We start from the raw sequence: 19242 nt of genomic DNA on the forward strand, positions 1-19242 counted from the left end.
CTGGCCAAGGTGTGGGGGTGGCGCTCGGGCTTGGGAGGGCTCTGGGAGCTGCAGGAGCGGCGCGGAGACTGGACGGCAGGCTGAGGCGGGTGTTGTCCAACAAGGTGCCAGGAACTGGGGAAGTGGAGCGAGGAGTCACTGGGTGAGCGTGTGCCACGAGGCTGGGCAGGTGTGTGGGAGGAGTTTGGGGGGGTGGAGTAACAGGGGGGCCCACTGTGGGCAAATCAGGTGAGCTCTGAAGCGAGGCTCGTGGGAGCCAGGATGTCGAAGAAGTCGCTGCACTTCCGGGTCTGGACACAGAGACTGGGAAGCCTCCAGGGAGTGAGGGAGTAGAGAAGAGGTTTCTGGAAAGTTCTGGCTGGAACAACAGAGAACAAAGGAGATCAGAGAAACTTTCATGACTTGACAGCAGCGAAAAGACAATTAAAAACAAGCAGAGGACCCCACTGAGCATCTCCCCAAAGCTCTAGTAATGGCCAGCAAGCACGTGAAGAGATACTAGGTGCCACGGTCAAAACAGACACACCATACAGCCACTAGAATGGCTGCGATTAAATAATAACAATAATAATAATGATAATAACAAAGGAAAATAAGAGTTGTGGTAGCGCAGCAGGTTAAGCGCACGTGGCACGAAGCACAAGGAACGGCATCAGGATCCCGGTTCGAACCCCCGGCTCCCCACCCGCAGGGGAGTCGCTTCACAGGCGGTGAAGCAGGTCTGCAGGTGTCTGTCTTTCTCTCCCCCTCTCTGTCTTCCCCTCCTCTCTCCATTTCTCTCTGTCCCATCTAACAACAACGACATCAGTAACAACAACAATAATAGCTACAACAACAATAAAAAACAACAAGGGTGACAAAAGAGAAAATAAATAAATATTTTTTTTAAAAAATAAAAAAGATAAGAGTTGTGATGGTGTAGAGAGATTGAGACCTTCCACATGCGGTTGGCAGGGTCAGAGAAGGAGCTTGACTAGAACAGAGGACGTCTTGGCTAGTATGGGGAACAGCTTGGCAGTGCCTCAGGAAAGGTAAAGGCAGAATGATCGTGAGATCTGGTCTTGCCAGTCCCAGGCACCTTCCCCACAGAACTGAAAACAGTGACTCCAACAAGCACCGGCGTGTCTTGAGAGGTAGGGAGTGCACTGTCCTCCCAGCGGGCTAACTGCCATCGAGATCTCCCCTTGGAAATGGTCAGTGGGGGCGGGGGTGCTGGCGAGGTGGCTCAGTGTCTAGAACACCCACCCTGCATGTGTGAGGCCCTGCGGTTGGCCTCTGCGTCTCAGGGGAGCGGCCCCGTGGACTTCACGGCTGGTGGATGGTGCGTGGCTCTCTTGTTCTCTGTCCTGGCCGCTGCCCATTCTAGATGTGCACACTCCACAGAGCCTCGGTGGGCGACTGAGTGGCTGACAGAGGCGGTTGGTGTGCTGGAGAGGAGACCCAGGCGTCCCCCCCCCCGTGAAAAGTAGCCCCATGACTGGCACTTCCACAGGGACAGCCTGTCCCCGGCAGTGCCTCGCTCTCCCCTCTCAACCTCCTCACTGGGCAGAACAGCAACGGCGAGAGGTTCAACGGGCACAAGGCTGCTAGGTGGCCAAGCCATGCTCGAACTCCCAGCCTCTGGCTCCGGCTCCCCTCCTGAGAGGCAGGACCCTCACCATCAGTTGCACAGAGAACCCCCACCCACCCACCCCATCCTCATTAAAAGTGAGGAGTTCCAGAGCCCCCTCCCCCAGATGAAGGACACCCTGACATGCGCTGCCAGCCTGGTGTGGAAGCACCCAGGCACAGCTGCCCCAAAGCATCTCAGGTGTGTCGCATTGCAGGTTCAAAGCCACAGGGACAGATGGGAATAGAGGTGAGCTGAGTCCAGCAGGACCCAACCAATGGCTCTCAGGTCTAAACAACCAAAAGGTGTGCACATCACCATGCTCAGTTCAAGCCCCTGGTCCCCACCTGCAGAGGGAAGTTTCATGAGCCATGAAGCAGTGCAGTTGGTAGCTCTCTGTACCGCGACATCTTTTCCCCTCTTTCTCTTAATTCCCGTCTGTCTGATTTAAGTGGGGGGAGCTACTGGCAGTGGTGGATTTGTTTGCAGGCATCGAGCCCCAGCATAGCCCTAATGGCAATATGAAAGGGAGGTGGGGGGAGGGCGGGAGGAAGGAAGGAAAAAAAAACAGAGATGGAGGTAGATACAGATATAAGGGTTGGAGAGCTAGTACAGGAAGACTGTGCCCTGCTGGCTAAGGGGGGAGCCTTGGTGCTCTGGTGTCTCCCCTCTCTCCTTCTTTCTGTCTCTCTCTCCATTTGAAAACAGCCTGGGGCATCACTAATGCACAGGCCCTAGGTTCAACCGAAAAAAGAGGAAAAAAAAAACAAACCAGATATGGTGCTATTAAAACAAATTCCAGAGGAGGCCTGACTTGTGCAGGCGCAGAGCCTGTGCTGGCTGTGGGGCAGGTCTGGGCCAGACACTGGGCTGCTGGGTATTCTGGTGCCCGCCCCCAACCTCTGATGGGCACAAGCCAGGTACTGCCCACCTGTCTAGGGCAGGCTGGGGGCAGGGTGGGCTGGAATCGGCTTTCCTCCCCATGGGAAAATGAGGTCTCCAGAAGCAAGGTCTCCAGAATCGGAGCTGCATACCTAAAGGAGCTGTCTCCTTGGCCTTTGGGGCCCCAGGGCGAGCGAGAGGACAGGGTGTCAGAAGGAAGCTCCTGGCTCACAGGCAGCCAGGCGTGCTGCCCCTCTGTCTGCTTCCTGCGCCTCCAGGACTAGACTCTGCCTCATCTTTCCCAGGTCCCATCCCCAGCAAAGGCACAGCTTGGAATTCCAGGAATTCCATTCCTGTCTCTTGACTGAAAAACAAAAGCAAAACTTTAATCTTTGCTGATACTCTGCGCCTTTTGTTTTCAAAGCGCTCAGATCCTCCTTGAGCCAAAGGCTCCTTTGCAGAGGCACCAGCCATGTGTCACAGCAGCCCCATGGCGGCCCCACGGCGGCCCTGCCTGTCTCCGCCACGCGGTGCGGGTGCGGGTGCCGGCATGAGATTACCTTGTCAGTCCTGTTCACCACGAGCACACCTCTGCCTGCCCTCTCTGCCCTCCCTCGTGGCTGCTGTCGCTCTGGGTTAGAGACCTTGAAAGCTGGCCTGGCCGGCTGGGCGCTGAAGTAAGGCTGGCCTTTTGCAGACTGGACAGGAAAGGCACTTGCTTTTTTGTTCCACACAGCACTCTGGACAAGGCTTTGATCTTTCCACCCTTCTTGCAGAATGATTTTCTTGAAAGCCCTCCTCTCCATTCAAGGCGGGTTCTTTGCTTTGTTTTGTTTTTTCTTTTTTCTTCCTATCACCAAGGCTTCATTGTACCAGGCTGACTTTTTTTTTTTTTTTCAGATAGAAAGAATGACAGGGCAGGAGAGATAGCAAAAAGACTTTCATGCCTGAGCCACCAAGGTCCCAGGTTCAATGCCTGGTGCCGCCATAAGCCTGAGCTGAGCTGTGTCTCTTTACAGAGGTAAAAAGACAGTAGAAGAGACGCTACTGCACCAAAATATCCCCTAGTGCAGTGGGGCCAGAGTTGGACCTGGTCTCACACAGGACAGGACAGGCATCTTCCCAGGCAAGCTGTCTCGCAGGCCCTTCCTCCCTCCCTTCCTTCCTTCCTCCCTCCCTCCTTCCTTCCTTCCTTCCTTCCTTCCTTCCTTCCTTCCTTCCCTTCCTCCCTCCCTCCTTCCTTCCTTCCTTCCTCCCTTCCTTCCTTCCTTCCCTTCCTCCCTCCCTCCCTCCTTCCTTCCTACCTTCCTTACTTCCTTCCAGCTTTTTAAAAAAGATTTTTTTTTTCATTGGACTGAGAGCGAGAACCAGATCATTATTCTGGTATATGTCATGCCGGGAATCAAACTCAGGACCTCATACTTGCAAGTCAGGCACTCTGTCTGCTGTGCCACTTTGCAAGCTGCAGAATCCCATTTCTCTGATACAAAGTCCTCCCTTCAGACTCATGGGCCCTGCACCTCTGAGTAGCCCTGCAGTTCAGACAGCCTCCTATCTCCTGACACACTCCTTGGGTATGTGCCTTTCCCAGGCAACTGGAGGCTAAAACCAAACGTGTGTGCATGTGTGTGTGTGTGCGCATGTGTGTGAGTGTGTGAGTGTGCATGTGTGTATGAGTGTGTGCGTGTGTGTGTGTGTGTGCGCGCGCGTGTGTGAGTGTGTGTGCGCGCGTGTGTGTGTGTGTGCGTGTGTGTGAGTGTGTGTGTGCGCGCGCGTGTGTGTGTGAGTGCATGTGCGTGTTTGTGTGTGTGTGTGCGCGTGTGTGTGAGTGTGTGCGTGAGTGTGTGCGTGTGAGTGTGTGTGTGAGTGCGTGTGCGTGTGTGTGCGGGTGTGTGCGCGTGTGTGTGTGCGCGTGTGTGTGAGTGTGTGTGTGTGTGTGAGTGTGTGTGTGTGTGAGTGTGTGTGCGCGTGAGTGTGTGAGTGTGCGTGTGTGTGTGTGAGTGCGTGCGTGTGTGTGTGTGTGTGTGTGTGTGTGTGTGTTTACTGCCTTTGGAGCACGCTGTTACTGTCCTTTCCAGCCTGGGCCACCCAATAAGTCACCAAGAGTGGAGGGGTTGGGGAAGGGGGAGCCTCTCCCAGGCAGTCTCAGTGCCCCACAATGAAAAACTCTCCAGGGAAGAGCAACACTTACCCACCCCCAGGGCCAGTGTCTGGTGCTTAGTATTCAGTGTGAATCGAACATCTCAACCCCTGTGCAGCCATTACTAATGAGCTCAGCCTCAGCCAGTACTTGCAGTGTGTGTGTGTGTGTGTGTGTGTGTGTGTGTGTGTGTAGAGATCCAGGGACCGAGAGCTCTGTTGTTCACCCCCTTGTAAGGAGAGAGGAGCCCATCATCCTGCCCCGGTACCCACCCATCACCCAGAAGGGACTGGAATGCCAGGGGACTCAGCCACACCCACAGGAGAGGCCCCATTTGGGCCTGGAGAGTGACAGAGAGATCTGCCTGTGACATGTCACAAGTGCAAATCCTTCTGAGCGGCCACCACCCACAGCCACCAGCAGATACTCCCGTTAGCAGTTCCCGCCAGGGCAGGGCTCAGCGAGCAGCCAGCCAGACGTGCTGGGACATAGGACACGGAGTGGGTATCCAGGGAAAGGGTTGCATGGGAAGATGGGGGTGCTGTGGAGGGGAGGGCTCCTCTGGGGGTGTGCCTCAGGAGAAGCCAGGGATTGGAGGCAGAGGTGAGGAGGGCAGGAGGAGGCAGACTTTGATGAGAGCCAGGAGGAGGCAGGGTGGAGAAGTCAAGAGCCAGGGTCAAGTGTCATTGCTTCATTCTCCCTGCAGCCTCCTGGGCATTAGAGGTGAAACCTTGAGCCCAGCCAGGGAAATGGGCGGGCCACTGGGGCACAAAGGAGCAGAGGCCTGGGCGAAAGAGGGGCCGCTCTGGGCAGGGCTCAGGTGGACTGGGGAAGTCACAAGAGAGGCCGGTAGCACAGGGGGGGAGGGCGGGTCACTGCCAGTCCAGTGTCCTGGCTGCTGTTGGTCATTAATTAGCATGATCCCAATCTCAAGGGAGCATCTTGAGATGCTGGTCTGGGTCTTGAGATGCTGATCTGGGTCTGGGAGGCCCGCTCTGGAGACTGGAAAGTTGGGAGCTGGGAATGAGGTGTGAAAACTGTTCCCACAGTGTGTAGAGGAGAAGCTGGGGGTGGGGGAGGTGACAGCAGGGGCCCAGTGAGTAAGGTGCAGGCTCCTAGTAGTCCTGCTCAAGTGACAGTACTGCTGAAGGTAGCAGAGCTCCTGCATCCAGTTGCTGGCTTGCTGGGGGACCCCAGGAGTGGGACTGACAGACAGGTCGCTGTCCTGCAGGTGGCTGAGGGAGGCAAGATGGGAATGGCAGGAGGGCCGAGGGCCTGTGGGAGGAGCATTATGGAAGAGCACAGCTGATGCAGGGCAGGCGTGGCTCTGAGAGGGGGCTCAGCATGTGGCCACGACTTTCTGCTTGTTTATTTGAAAATACTCTTCTCTTCCTTCTTTTGCTCTTAATTATTTTATTTTTGGATAGATATTAAGAGAAATTGAGAGAGGATGGGAAAGATAGAGTGAGAGAGAGAGAGAGAGAGAAAGTGAGACAGCTGCAGACCTGCTTCACTGCTTATGAAGCGTCCTCCCTGCAGGTGGGGAGCTGGAACCTGGGTCCTTGTGCCCTGTAATGTGTGTGCTCAACCAGGTGCGCCTGACCAAGCCTGTTTGAGTGAGGCCCTCGGCCTGGGATCTGGAAGCCCCATGGTACTAGTCATGTGTCCCCCACCTTGTCTCCTTGAACCTTCCCATCCAGTAGGGCCAGTGCTGCAGGATTCTGCCCCCCCCCCCATGTCAGACATTCTGTAGGTCACCCCTCGGTCACCTGACCCCCAGGAGGGCCAGCTGCCCTGTTCCCCAGCAGCCAGCGATCCTTCCAGAATGGCAGTCGGCTCCCAGCACCCACCCTGGTCAGGTGCTGGAGCAGCTTCCTGTCAGCCTCCCAGCGGCCTGCATGGAGTCAGACCCTTCAGTCCCCTCCCCGCACTTGCTCTCCCTCAAACATCCTCCAGCTCTGCCGGGGCCTCCTGATCTCCGGAGAACGTGCCACGTGCCCTGCCCCCAGCCCAGGCCTCCCCCAAACCCTTCTTTGCCTGTTCGTATGGTTCAGACTTTAGGCCTCCCTGTGGGCTTGAAACAGGCGTTCTGGCTCAGCAACTCCCCTGGCTCTTAGGGCTCTCCTGCTTTTCCACGCCCAGACTGCTCACTCTTGAAGGCAAGGTCTGGGCAGGGCTTGACATTCCAGATTCCTGTGGGGACAAGTGAAGCAGCCCCAGTGGGCCAAGCCAACCGGGACCCCAGAGAAGATAGGCATTTCTCCCAAAGGGCAGGAACTACAAAGCCACAGGCAGTGTTCTTCCTGTGTCATTGCGGACTCTGCAGTGGGCCCAGAAGGTGGGGATGCTCCACTGCGGAGGAAATACCGCAGGCAGGAGCAGCAGGGCTGGCGGGCAGCTGTTGTCCGACCTGGCCAAACCACCGGAGTAGAGCCATGCCCCCGCCTCCCCCCCGCCACAGTGGGATGCCAGGAGTCAGGAGCTGTGTGGAAGCATCACCAAGGCTGGAAGCAGAGCTAGAGTGTCTCTGGACTCTCTGGAACGTTCCAGTCTTGGGAGTTGACATGTTGGCACTGTCAGTCCCTGGGAGCCAAGGAGCTCAGGGGTCTTTGAGCGGGACAGCAGGAAGGGGACATAGGCAAAGTACAGTTTCCATCAGGGCTGGGGAGCTGCCACACAGGCTCGTGGAGTCGGGAAGCAGAGGTAGGATAAAGAGGAGGGTGGACGTTGGGGGTGGGGTCACAGGAAGCGCTGTGGGGGGTCTTGGATCTGGGGGAGAGCCTGGGAAGGAGGGAAGGTCTCCGGGAGGACCATCTCTTTGATGTGTGGTGCTCTGGGCCACAGAGCAACCAGTGACTCCTGTCCACGTGCTCCTAAACTATTCTCTAAAACTTCCTGAGTCTCATTGACTCCCTGCAGCTGCCTCTGGCCCCTGTTCACACCTGTGTTAACTGCACCCCTCCCCAGTCTGGGAGTCCCTCAGCATAGAGGTGCCCCCCCACCCACCCCGTGCTGATGGCCCGAAACATTTCTGGTGCAGAGTGGCAGCTCAGTTGTGCCTGTTGATCGACTGCCTGAACGACCACGTCCAAATCTGCTCTTGGATCCACTTGTGATGATGAGGCTTTTTGGTGACTCAGCATTTTCCTCCCAGGCCTTCTCTGTGCTGGGCTCTGGGACAGATGGATGAGCCAAAGCCAGGAAGGGCCCTCCCTCTGTCTGTCTCCACCCTGGAGAACACCACCCCCAGCCTCTTAGCGCTCCCCAGCCCCTCTCCCAAGCGCCCTTGTTGGTTAACATGCATTCGGGTGTTAAGCTCTTGAAACAGTTATTGTGCGCTGTGTGCCAGGCCCCGTTCCGAGCGTTTTCTACGCATTATCTCATTGGCATCTGTGCCAACTCCCAAGAAACCCTGCAGAGGAGGCTCCAGCTGCTCTCCGCTGAGAGAGGACACTTGAGGGGGCAGGCCTGGTGGCCTGGGCGCTAACCTGAGGTGGACATATGGGGAGCCAGACCCAGACTCAGGTTCAGCTCCTAAGACTCCAGGGTCTCTACCCATCTTGCTGCCCTGGCTGCCCACCCTTGTTACCAGAATGCTCTTGACTTTGGTTCTGCCAGTCCAGCCAGACCCACGTGGCCCGTCCCTCTGCTCTGGTTCCCAAGACGCCTGGCGCCTGGAGTCATAGGTGCCTCCCGCCCCAGAGCCACCCCCTCAGGGACTGTGGGACATTTGGCAGCCCTCCCCTACAGGCTCCCCCGGTGCTGTGGGGCCTCCTCCTCCTTTCCCACCTCTCCTCACCCTCACACTCGCTTTTGATCTCGCAGATCCAGGCCCTTGGAGAAATCAGACAGGATGAAATATGAAAACTGCTTGGGAAGTAATTGAAGAAACACTGTGACTTTTGAAACCCATAGAGATAACACTCACACCTTCTTACTCACGTTATTTAATTTTTAATGGCAGATTTAATTAATGGAGATCAGGCCTTCTGCTTTCAGATGAGCGTTCCGAGTGGCTGGGGGTGGGGTGGGGGGGCAGGGTTGAGGGGGAAGGCGGCTGCTGGTGTCTGACCGGAGAAGGCAGTCATCCTGAAAAAATAGCGCCGGGCATTCCGGGGCCTGGGGACAGTGCCTCCCAGAGCTAGCTCCCGGGGGGAAGTGGGGCTCCATTCAAAGGTGTCTCCCCAGCTCTGGAGCTGTGAGCTCCCAGGGCCTCACCCAGTCCTGCACGCCACCGTCCAGAGAGTTCTCCTGACCTGCTCGTCCGCCCTGCCATGCCCTGCTCACAGAGGAAACCTTTGTTCACCTATGGGCGAGGGTCCAGGCCTGCCTGCAGGTGAGCGGCTCCTCCCAGCCCAGCCAAGCTGCTTTTCGCTCCAGCACCTTCCCTGCCAAGCTCCCGGTCACCTGGCAGCTCCCTTACCCTCCCCACACACCACTGCCGCCTCCTGTTCTGGGCTCATGGGCATCCCAACTATAAGAGGCCTCTCCTTACAGGTGGATGTGCCCTGTGACCCAAAATTTTGACTCTTCCGAGCAGATACAATCAGTGCCAGATATGGTTCTCTGGCAGGCACAAGCCTTGGCATGCAATCAGCTCAAGTTTGAGCCCCAGCACCACACAGGAGGTGCTGTGGAACCAGAGGAAACTCCAGTGCTGTTCCCCCCATCTCTCTCTCTGGTTTAAAATTTGTTCTAGGGTAGCAAAATCACTCATGCAGGAGGTCCTAGCTATGGAAGGAAGGGGGGTGGGAAGGGAAGGAAGCTGAGGGACCAGGTGGTAGCACACCTGGTTGAGTTCATATGCCGCCATGTTCAGTGACCTAGGTGTAAGCCTCCACTCCCCCATCCCCACCTGCAGGGGAAAAAACCTTCGTGACCAGTGCAGTAGTGCTGCAGGTCTCTTCTCCCCCCCCCCCCGCCTCTCAATTTCTCTCTGTCTCTATCCAATAAATAAATAAAAGTAAACTATATTGAAAAAGAAAAAAATGAAGCAAAGATGACTAGAATTCAGTCTGGAGAAAGGCTTATGAGCCACAAAGATGGAAGCCAAGATGTGTCTTCCCGCCATGTTTGTTTGAGCAGAAGGTGTCAACAGCTGAGGCCAGGGGCCACCGGGAGCCACATGAGCCCTCTCCGCCCCCGTGGGACAGCAGGCGCCCAAGCAGACGAGCACATGCAACTCGAGGGAGGGGCCGAGGCCACGCTGGAGCAGCACTGCAGAGTGAGCGGCAGTGCTCGGTGCTGGGTGGCCAGGGGCAGACAGATCACCTCGGGCCTGCCGCCATCCCTTCTGTTCCTGCCTCCTGAGATCAGGGCTATGGAAGTGGTTCAGTGGTAAAGCACACTCTCCATGTACGAGGCCCTGGGTTCGACTCCCAGCTTCACATGAACACAGATTCAAAGAAACGAAGAACACCAGACATGGCCGAGCAGTGTTCTGATCCAGCCCAGTGAAAAATATGGTCGGGGGCAGGTGGTGGTGCATCTGGTTAGGTGTGTGTTACCATGCCAAAGGATCCAGGCTTAAGCCAACCGGTCCCCACCTGAAGAGGGAAAACTTCATAGGCAGTGAAGCAGTGTTGCTGCAGCCTCTCTCTCTCTCTCTCTCTCTCTCTCTCTCTCTCTCTCCCTCCCTCCCCCTCTCTCTCTGCCTTACAGCCCTTCAAGAGCTGTGAATGTTACCTCATAGGATAGATGTACTTGGCCGGTCACCCAACGCTCCTCAGGGCCTGACCCCACTGGACTCTTCCAGCCTCAGCACCCAGCTCCCTTCACACGGCCTCCACCCAGAAAAGCCTCACTCCCTCTTCCTCCTGCCCCCGAGCTACCCACTGCTTCCTGTTCAGTCTCCTAGCATGGCTTTCCCCCAAGAAGCCTGCTCTTCCTGGCTCACCCCCTCCTCCCGGAACCCCCACTCCATCACTGCTTCCTGCTTGCGTTGGTGCCCTTGCCTTTTATTCCTGCAGACGTTTACTGAGCACCTATTCTAGGCCAGACGCAGCAGCCCCATCCTGGACGATGGTGCATCTGGTTAGGTGTGTATTACCATGCCAAAGGATCCAGGCTTAAGCCAACTGGACCCCACCTGCAGAGGGAAAACTTCATAAGCAGTGAAGCAGTGTTGCTGCAGCCTGTCTGTCTCTCTCTCTCTACCCCTCTCCCTCTCTCCCTTTCTCAACTGTGAGTAATCATTTACAGTACAGTTTCTTTCCTCATCACTCCCATCACTAAATGTCTGTGTCCTCATCCCCACCCCCGAGATAACCTCTATAGTCCTCCCACAGTCTTAGATAGAAGTTGACTTTTTTTTTCACATACTCAATTCTCTATTTTCTGCATATGAGCAAAACTGCTTCACTAAGCCCAGTCCTCGTCAGTTCCATCCACTTTATCCCAAAGGACACAATATCATCTTTTTTATTGCTGAGTAGTGCTTCGTTGAGTTTGTGTGCCATAACTTTTTTATAGAGCCATCTGTCAAAGGGCGTTGTCATTGTCTCCAAGTTTTTGCTATTATGAATAAAGTCACTATGAACATGGGGGTACCTATGTCCCTCCAAATCAGTATTGTATCTTTTGGATAAATGCCTAGCAGTGGAATCACTGGACCATAAGATATTTCCATTTGTATTTGTTTAAGGCGTCTCCACACTGTTCTCCATAACGGCTGCACCAGTTTGCACCCATCACCAGCAGTGTGACAGAGCTCCTCTCTCTCCACATCCAACACCGTCTTCTCTCATTGTACTGAAGGAGCCCATTCTCACAGGTGTGACGTGGAATCTCAGTGTGGTTTTAATCTGCATTTCTCTAATGATGAGTGACTTGGAGCATTTCCACATATGTCTGTGGGCCATGTGCATCTCTTCTTTAGAGAGCTCATATGTTCTACCCACGTTTTATTGGGATGTTTTTTTTTTCTTTTTGTTGAGCTGTATAAGTTCTTTATAGATGTTTAATATCAACCGCTTGTCTGAAGAGTAGTGTGCAAACATCTTTTCCTATTTGCTGGGTTTCCTGTTTATCCTTATGAAATTTTATTTTGATGTGTGGAAGCTTCTCAAGTTGATACAGTCCCATTTATTCTTTTTGGTTTTGTTTCCATTACCCTTGTCCAAATACTTGTTTAATGTCAAGGTCCTGAAATGTTTCACCGATGTATTCTATGTATTTTGTAGATTCAGGTCCAATATCCAGATCTTTGATCAATTTTGAGTAGATTTTGGTGCCTGGTGTTAGGTAGTGGTCTAGTTTCCTATTTCTATATGTGATTGTCCAGTTCACCCAACACCGTTAATTAGAGACTTTCTTTTCCCACTGGGCAGTTTGGCCCCTTTATTGTATGTAATGTGTCTATACACATGTGGGTTGAGTTTTGGACTTTCTATCCTGTCCCATTGGTTCACATGTCCATTTTTTCCCCAATACCACACTATTTTAACTGCTATAGCTTTGTAATATAAACTGAAGTCAGAAATTGTGACTTTTTCTTCCTTTTTTTCCTCGGGAGAGCTCTTGCTATTTATGGTGGGGCTTTTTTTATACTTCCCTATGAAATTTTTTTGATTGTTGTTCAATTTCCTTGAAATATGTCATCGAAATTTTAATAGAGAGTGCATTGAATTTATAGATTGCTTTTGGCAGGATGGCCATTTTAATGATATCTTTCTTCCAGTCCATGAACAGGGGATATTCTTCCATTTCTTTGTGTCATCTTCTTCTTTTCTTTTTTTTCCTCCAGGGTTATTGCTGGGGCTTAGTGCCTGCACTACGAATCCACTGGTCCCGGAAGCCATTTTGTTGCCCCTGTTGTTGTTATTATTGCCATTGTTGTTGTCGTCATTGTTGGATAGGACAGAGAGAAATGGAGAGAGAAGGGAAGACAGAGAGGGGGAGAGAAAGACAGACACCTGCAGACCTGCTTCACCACTTGTGAAGCGACTCCCCCCTACAGGTGGAGAGTTAAGGTCTTGAACTGGGATCCTTATGCCGGTCCTTGCGCTTCACACCACATGCACTTAACCCGCTGCGCTGCCACTGGTCCCCCATCTTCTGTTTCTTATATCAGTGTCTTAAAGTTTTCCTTGAAAAGGTCCCTCACCTCCTTTGTTAGGTTTATTCCTAGGTATTTTATCTTTTTGGATTCGATTGTAAATGGGATTGCTTCCTTGAGTTCCGTTTCCTCTGACCCATCTTTTCTATAAAGAAGTGCCACGGTTTTATGAGTATTGATTTTTGTAACCTGCTACTTTACTGAATTTATTGATGATTTTTAATAGTTTTTTTTGGTAGAGTTTTTGTGTTCCTCTAGGTATAATAGCATATCATCTGCAAATAATGGTAGTTTCACTTCATCCTTACCAATCTGAACTCATTTGATAGCTCATTCTTGCCTAATTGTGACGTCAAGGACATTAGGACTATGTAGAATGGAAGTAGTTCTTCTTCTTCTAGCGTTTGCCCTTCTTCTGTAGCCAGTCAACAGCGTCAGGTTGAGCCTGATGTAAAGTTTCGAGACCTCCTTTGAATCTGGAGAGGTGGCAGTCATTGACTATGTGGGTCATAGTCTGTCTGGAGCCACAGGGGCAGTTCGGGTCGTCTCTGGCTCCCCAGCGATGGAACATAGCGGCGCACCGGCCATGGCCTGTTCGATAGCGATTGAGGAGGGCCCGATCATAACGTGCCAGGTCAAAGCCGGGTTGACGCTTGCAGGGGTCTGTGATGAGGTGTTTGTTCTTTACCTCAGCTGACTGCCGACTCTGTTTCCAAGAGTCTGGAACAGAGAAGTTCAGTGTAGGCGTAGGGGACCAGATTGGGTGACGAGACGTCAAGCGTTGGACAGGGTGGGCGAAGATCTCTGCGTATATTGGCAGGTCCGGTCGAGCCTAGATGTGGGAAATGAACTTAGATTCATGGAAGTAGTGAGAGTGAGCATACTTGCCTAGTTCCTGACTTTAGGGAAAAGCTTTCATTTTTTTCTTATTGCTGAGCATTACGTTAGCCATGGGTTTGTCATATGTAGCCTTTATTACGTTGAGGCAATCTCCTTCCACTCCCAGCTTCTTGAAGTCCTTTATCATAAATGGGTGTTGGACCTTGTCAGGTGCTTTTCTTGCATCAGTTAATAAGAACCTGTGACTTCTATCTTTCTTTTTGTTGGTGTGGTGGACTACACCGATTGACCTGTGGATGTGGAACCATCCCTGTTTCCCAGGGATGAATCCCACTTGACCTTGGTGTTTTATTCTCTTGACATATCACTGGACTCGATTAGCCGAGGGTTTGTTGGAGGCCTTTACGTCAGTGTTCATCAGAGGCCTTAGTCCGTAGTTTCCTTCTTTTGGTGGAGTCCTTTCCGTGCAGGGATCTCTCCCTCTTCATCCCCCCTTTCCTCTCAGTTTCTCTCTGTCCTATCAAATAAAGTTTTAAAAAAAGTAATAAAAAATAATAAAGTCAGGTGTTTGGTTCTTGTGTTAGAACACAAAACTTCAGTGCTCAAGGTCCCAGCTTCAGTCTCAGGCACCACCATCAGCCAGGGCTGTGCGGTACCCTGGTCTTCCTCGCTCTCATCAAAATAAATGTCTCTCTAAAATGCCTTTGTCAAAAATAATTGTTTAAGGCAGCACATCTGGTTGAGCGTACATGTTATAATGAGCAAGGATCCAGGTTCGAACCCTCAGTCCCCACCTGCAGGGTGAAAGCTTAGTAAGAAAAGCAGTGCTGCAGGTGTCTCTCTGTCTCTCTCCCTCTCAGTCCCCCCATACCCTCTTGATTTCTAGCTGTCTCTATCCAATAAATGAAGATGATGTTTAAAATTAAATATATATTGTTTGATGTCTATAAATAAAGAAGGCTTTGATTCAGATACCAGCTGCCAAGAATAGCCTCAGCCAGGCTGTCCTCCCGGTGCCCTGCCCCTGGCTCCACAGTCACCGTTCTGACTGTGACAGGAGTCACATGTGAGCCTCAGGGGCCCCTGGCTCCCAACAGACACTCGGTGTGAACAGTGGTGGACACAGTAGGAACGGGCCCTCTGGGAGCTTCTTGGCGGTGGTGTGGTCTGGGAGCCTGTGCAGTGCCCCGTTCTGGTGCCCTCCACAGCCTCAGGAAGGCCTGCTAGACACACGGCTCAGGTTGCCGAGGCTAAGGCCCAGAGCTTCTGTGTCTCTGTGTCCGGGGCCCAGTGCCAGGTCCTGGGGCCCTGGGTCAGCTCAGGCAGAGAGGTGGCAGCAAGGGTGGGTCAGGGCAGGAAGGGGAATTCCTCTGAGTCACTCTGTGAGACAATAGAGGAAGCAGCATCGGGCTAATCGCAACCACTTCTTGGCCTGTGGGTGCTTCCTGTGACAAATCTCACTGACCGCACACTCAAGTCTGGGCCTGACTTTGTGTGTGGAGGCCAGATGTCAGAGCTAAGGTGCCACATGGCCCACCTGGGCTGAGGATATTGGCGACAGCTGGGTCTGGGAAAGGTGCCCGGAGGAGAGGGACTGTCCCGTGGGAAAGGAAACGGTAGATGGGGAAGCCTAGATAAGACATGGGGTAGCTCCAGAAAGTTCCACAGTACAGACACAGTGGGTGTTACCAGCCTGACACCAGCTGGCATGGCCCCCACCACCCACGAGGGAGCCCTGTCTTTGAGCCAGGAATTAGGCTCAAGGAAGCCAGTGACTTACCCAGTGAACCTAGCCAGCTTGGGCCAACATGGGAATGAAACCACAGGGCTGTGGACCACACAGTCCCCTGGAATGGCCCAGGAAGAAGAGGTTCAGACTGAGTCTAAACCATTCCCCCATGTCACAGCAGACCATCTGCAAGGAACAGTGTGTGTGTGTGGGGGGGGGTGCTGATCTGTGCCCCTGCTCCTCATGCCAGGACAGCCAGTGTGGATTAAATGCCAGTCCCGTGGAGGCAAAATCCAGATCTCTTGCATAAGACACTTCAGGGCTCAGGAGAGCAGCAGTGCTGGGTGGCTGGGGACAGCTCCTCTCTGCCTGGGTGGGCGGCGTCACGGGCCACCTGCTATGTCCCATCCCTGTGATAGGGAGCCCTGATAGCAGACTGAGCAGATATGTCTGTGTCAGTCTCTCTCAGAAACATGGCAGAAATCGACCCACCTCTGAAGCTGGGATGCAACCAGCTCCGTCTTGCCCCACACCCGGGCTGTGCCATACGCAACGTGTACACTCAGTAGGTGACTTCAGGAGGTGTCGGGACCCTTTGCAGTGGTCGTGGTGGAAACGGGGCTGTTATCCACGGGGCAGCAGAGCGTACGCCTGCCCAGGATGCAGACCCCTCAGCTGTCCTGCTGACCCTGCCTCGTCGTGTGAGGCAAGCCACTCCACCTCTCTGGGCAGCAGACTCCGCGTCTAAATAAGGAGCACATCAGGCCTCACCAACCTTTCTGTTTACAGAGAAGAAAGATTTTTCTGCTCTGCCACTGTCGCACCAAAACAGCCGTAGGCTGTGGTTGAATTGTCAGTGCCAACTGGATCCCAATAAAACTTTATTTACACAGTCAGGTGGTGGGCCAGATTTAGTTCAGGAATCCTGAATCATAAGCCCCTGAACCACGGGGTCCCTGTGCTTCCAGCTTCTGCTTCTCCAGGTTTCTAGGTCCGTGCACAAGGGAGCTGGAGGGATGCTCCCGCCCCGGCTGACCAGCTCTGTCTTTCTCTCCACAGAGCGCTGAGATGTATAGACTGTCTTCGCAGCAGTTCCACGAGGCGGCCTCGAAAGCGGAATGCAAGATAAAGTAAGAGTCTGTCTCTTAGCCTCCATGCGCTTAGCCTGTGTTTGCACCCATCCTCGCCTGTGGCCCCACACCCGCTCCCCTGCCAGCGACCAAACAAACCCCAGTCTTCCTCAGCTACCTGGGGAACCGGAGCAGGGCAGACTGCCAGTCACATCAGACCCAGTACCCTCAAGGAAGGGCTACCGCTGCCCTGTCCCCTTTGTGGGAGCTTCTGGGAAGGCCTGTCCACCTCTGCTGACACCCACTGTGGGTCCTGCTTTACTCCAGGAGCACTGGGTCTTGGGGTGCTGAGTGCTGACTGTGCGGGGGAGGAGAGCTAGGCCTGTGCTGGGTCCTCTTGTGCACATGGCCACTTCGGACCCCCCCAGAGCCTTGTAAGTTAGCTAGGGGGCTCCGACCACTACCCTCTGCCTCTCTGTAGGGTCTGTTCACCCAGGAATGCAGCCAGGCACCCCCCCACTTCCCCTCCCTGAGCTGACCATTCCCAGGGCAGAGCGGCGAGGGCTGGGCCTGGCACTGAGAGGGGGAAACACAGTGCTCACTAACACGGCTGCCCCAGAGACCTATGTGAGGGGCTGGGAGAGGCCAGGGGACAGATGCGGGCTCTGTGAGGAGGCTAGGAGGTGACAGGACTGACGGCAGTGTGGACCTGGGGAGAGGAGGTGGCTGACTTGCACTTTCAGGCATAAAGCAGTGGGTGACAGGGGACTCTGCGGAGAGGCGGAGTGGCCCAGCACCAGCCTGTGGCGTGCCTCCCCGATTGCTGGGGTCCCACAGAGCCTGGGTGTGAGCGAGCAGGCTGCACTTCATGGACCCCGAGGGATGGAACATTCCTGAGTCTGTCGCACATGGGCCGGAGAGAATCTCACTAGGCAGAGCACGTGCCTCGCCACGCACAGCAGTTCAGCTGTAGCATGGCGGGAAGTCCGCGTGTCATGGTGTATCTGTCTCCCTGTCCGTCGCTGCCTCCCAGTCTGAGTGAGAGGACCATCTGAAACGCAGCTGAGTGAGCTCACCCCCTAGCATGCTCCCCAGCTATGGCTGCCGTGTGGCCTCGCACCCCAGAGCTGCTTGAGGAGATGACGGGTGAGTGTATTTTTGCCGGGAGTGAAGTGGTCCTGTAGCTGGAGCTTGCGCAGAATCCTTCGCTCAGAAGTCCCGCCGCTGACTGAGCGCCAGCCGCAGGTGCCAGGCAGTGGAAGGAACCTTCTTATTTACCGTGGGGTCCGTCTCACAGGGGGAGGAGCTGAGGCTGGCAGGTGGGCTTACCTCTCCCCTTTGGCCGCAGCCACATGGCTGCTTCTGTGCCCACTGAGGGCAAGCTTCGCCTAGACTACTTGTTGCTGCCACTCTGCTGAGTGACAGGAGCAGACTTTATGAAGGCATTGAGGGACCAAAATATAGTATGGCTTGAAGAGGAGACCGTGGGGAGGGGGCTGTTTGCTCCTTGAGTCACTTGCCCCTCAGAGTTCCTGCCAGCTGTTGGTGCAGGGAGGGAGGCTGGGAAGCCAGCAAACAGTTTCAACTAGAAAGCTGAGAAGCTTCCAGAAGCATTTCTGGCAGGGGCACTGGCTTGGAGGAGAGAGACAACGTGACTCTGGGTCCTGGTGCTATCAAGGGAACTGGGACTTGCGGGACCAGAGCTCAGGAGAGAAGGGACCTAAAGAGTGGTGGGCTGACCCCACCTGCAGGGAGGAGGCTTCGCGAGCAGTGAGACAGGGCTGCAGGTATCTCTCTCCGTCTCTCTCTCTGTCTTCCCCTTCGCTCTGTCTCTATTCAAAGTAAATAAATGTAATAAATAAATAAATAAACAAATAAAAGGAATAGAAGCTGGGTTTCCTCTTTATGGGCCTTTAGGATTCTTGAGCTACTTAAGAGGCTGAGACAATAAATCAAAGGTCGGGAAAGGTGGAGTGGGGCTTTCAGGCCTCTCCGAGCTGAAGACGCTGAAAAATAGCATTTTGCAGCTCACCAAAAAAGGAGAGTTCTAGAAAGTGATACGAAGGGACTAGGGGTGAGTCACAAGTAGCCTGAGTTCTGTCAGAACAGGAGGTCAAACTTGAGTCAGCTCAGCCTCTCAAGCAGTTCAGGAGTTCTGTGTTTTCACTAACCTCAGAACATGCTTATGACAGGTGGCTTAACATCTGCACAGAAACAGCCACCTAGGGGGAGCGTTCCACAGGACGCGCCCCACCGTTAGCCGAGTGTGACTGCATATCCCAGGGCCTCTGTACCAGGTCTCCATAGAGCTTTGCATCCAGTCGGATCACCGGGCGTGTGAAGAAATAGACTGAGGGGAGGGGTGGTCCGGGAGGTGGACTCTCACGCATGAGGTCCGGAGTTCGATCCCCGGCAGCACCTGTGCCAGAGTGATGTCTGGTTCTTTCTCTCTCTCCTGCCTCTCTCATAAATAAACAAAAATATTAAAAAAAAAAAAAAAAAAAAAAAAGACTGAGGGGAAACCAGGGGCTAGAAGCCAGCCCTCAGGTGAGCTCCACCTACCTGTAGTTAACGAGCTCAAGAAAACGGGGGACAAAACCAGAACTGCACCCCCCAGCCTTCAGGTGAGCTCCACCTACCTGTAGTTAATGAGCTCAAGAAAATGGGGGACAAAAACCAGAACTGCACCCCCCCTTCCCACCCACCCTAGAGTCCACAAGGATTTTTAGAATTTAAAAATATGCAGTGCTTGAAATTATAGGTTTAAGGCAGACTTAACACATTAAGCAAGAAGACAAGTGAACTGAAAATTCAGTAGAGAAAGCTTAGGTTATCTCGTGGAAATGGAAATAAAAAGTGTCAGAAAACAAAACAAAAACTCCCATAAAGACGCAGGAGACACAGTAATAAATGTAA

At 53.6% G+C, this 19242-nt stretch overlaps 1 protein-coding gene across 3 annotated transcripts in view; it reads left to right on the forward strand.

Annotated features, from left to right (window-relative positions):
• Window positions 1–19242, forward strand: part of CHCHD6 (coiled-coil-helix-coiled-coil-helix domain containing 6) — a 236273-nt gene that overhangs the window by 185333 nt on the left and 31698 nt on the right. For all 3 annotated transcript variants that reach the window (XM_016189914.2, XM_060180275.1, XM_060180274.1), the window contains one exon: window positions 16316–16386. In XM_016189914.2, the coding sequence (XP_016045400.1) occupies window positions 16316–16386 (71 nt within the window). The remainder of the gene's footprint in view (window positions 1–16315; window positions 16387–19242) is intronic.

The sequence above is a fragment of the Erinaceus europaeus genome, chromosome 21 (genome assembly GCF_950295315.1).
Source record: "Erinaceus europaeus chromosome 21, mEriEur2.1, whole genome shotgun sequence".
Taxonomy (NCBI): domain Eukaryota; kingdom Metazoa; phylum Chordata; class Mammalia; order Eulipotyphla; family Erinaceidae; genus Erinaceus; species Erinaceus europaeus.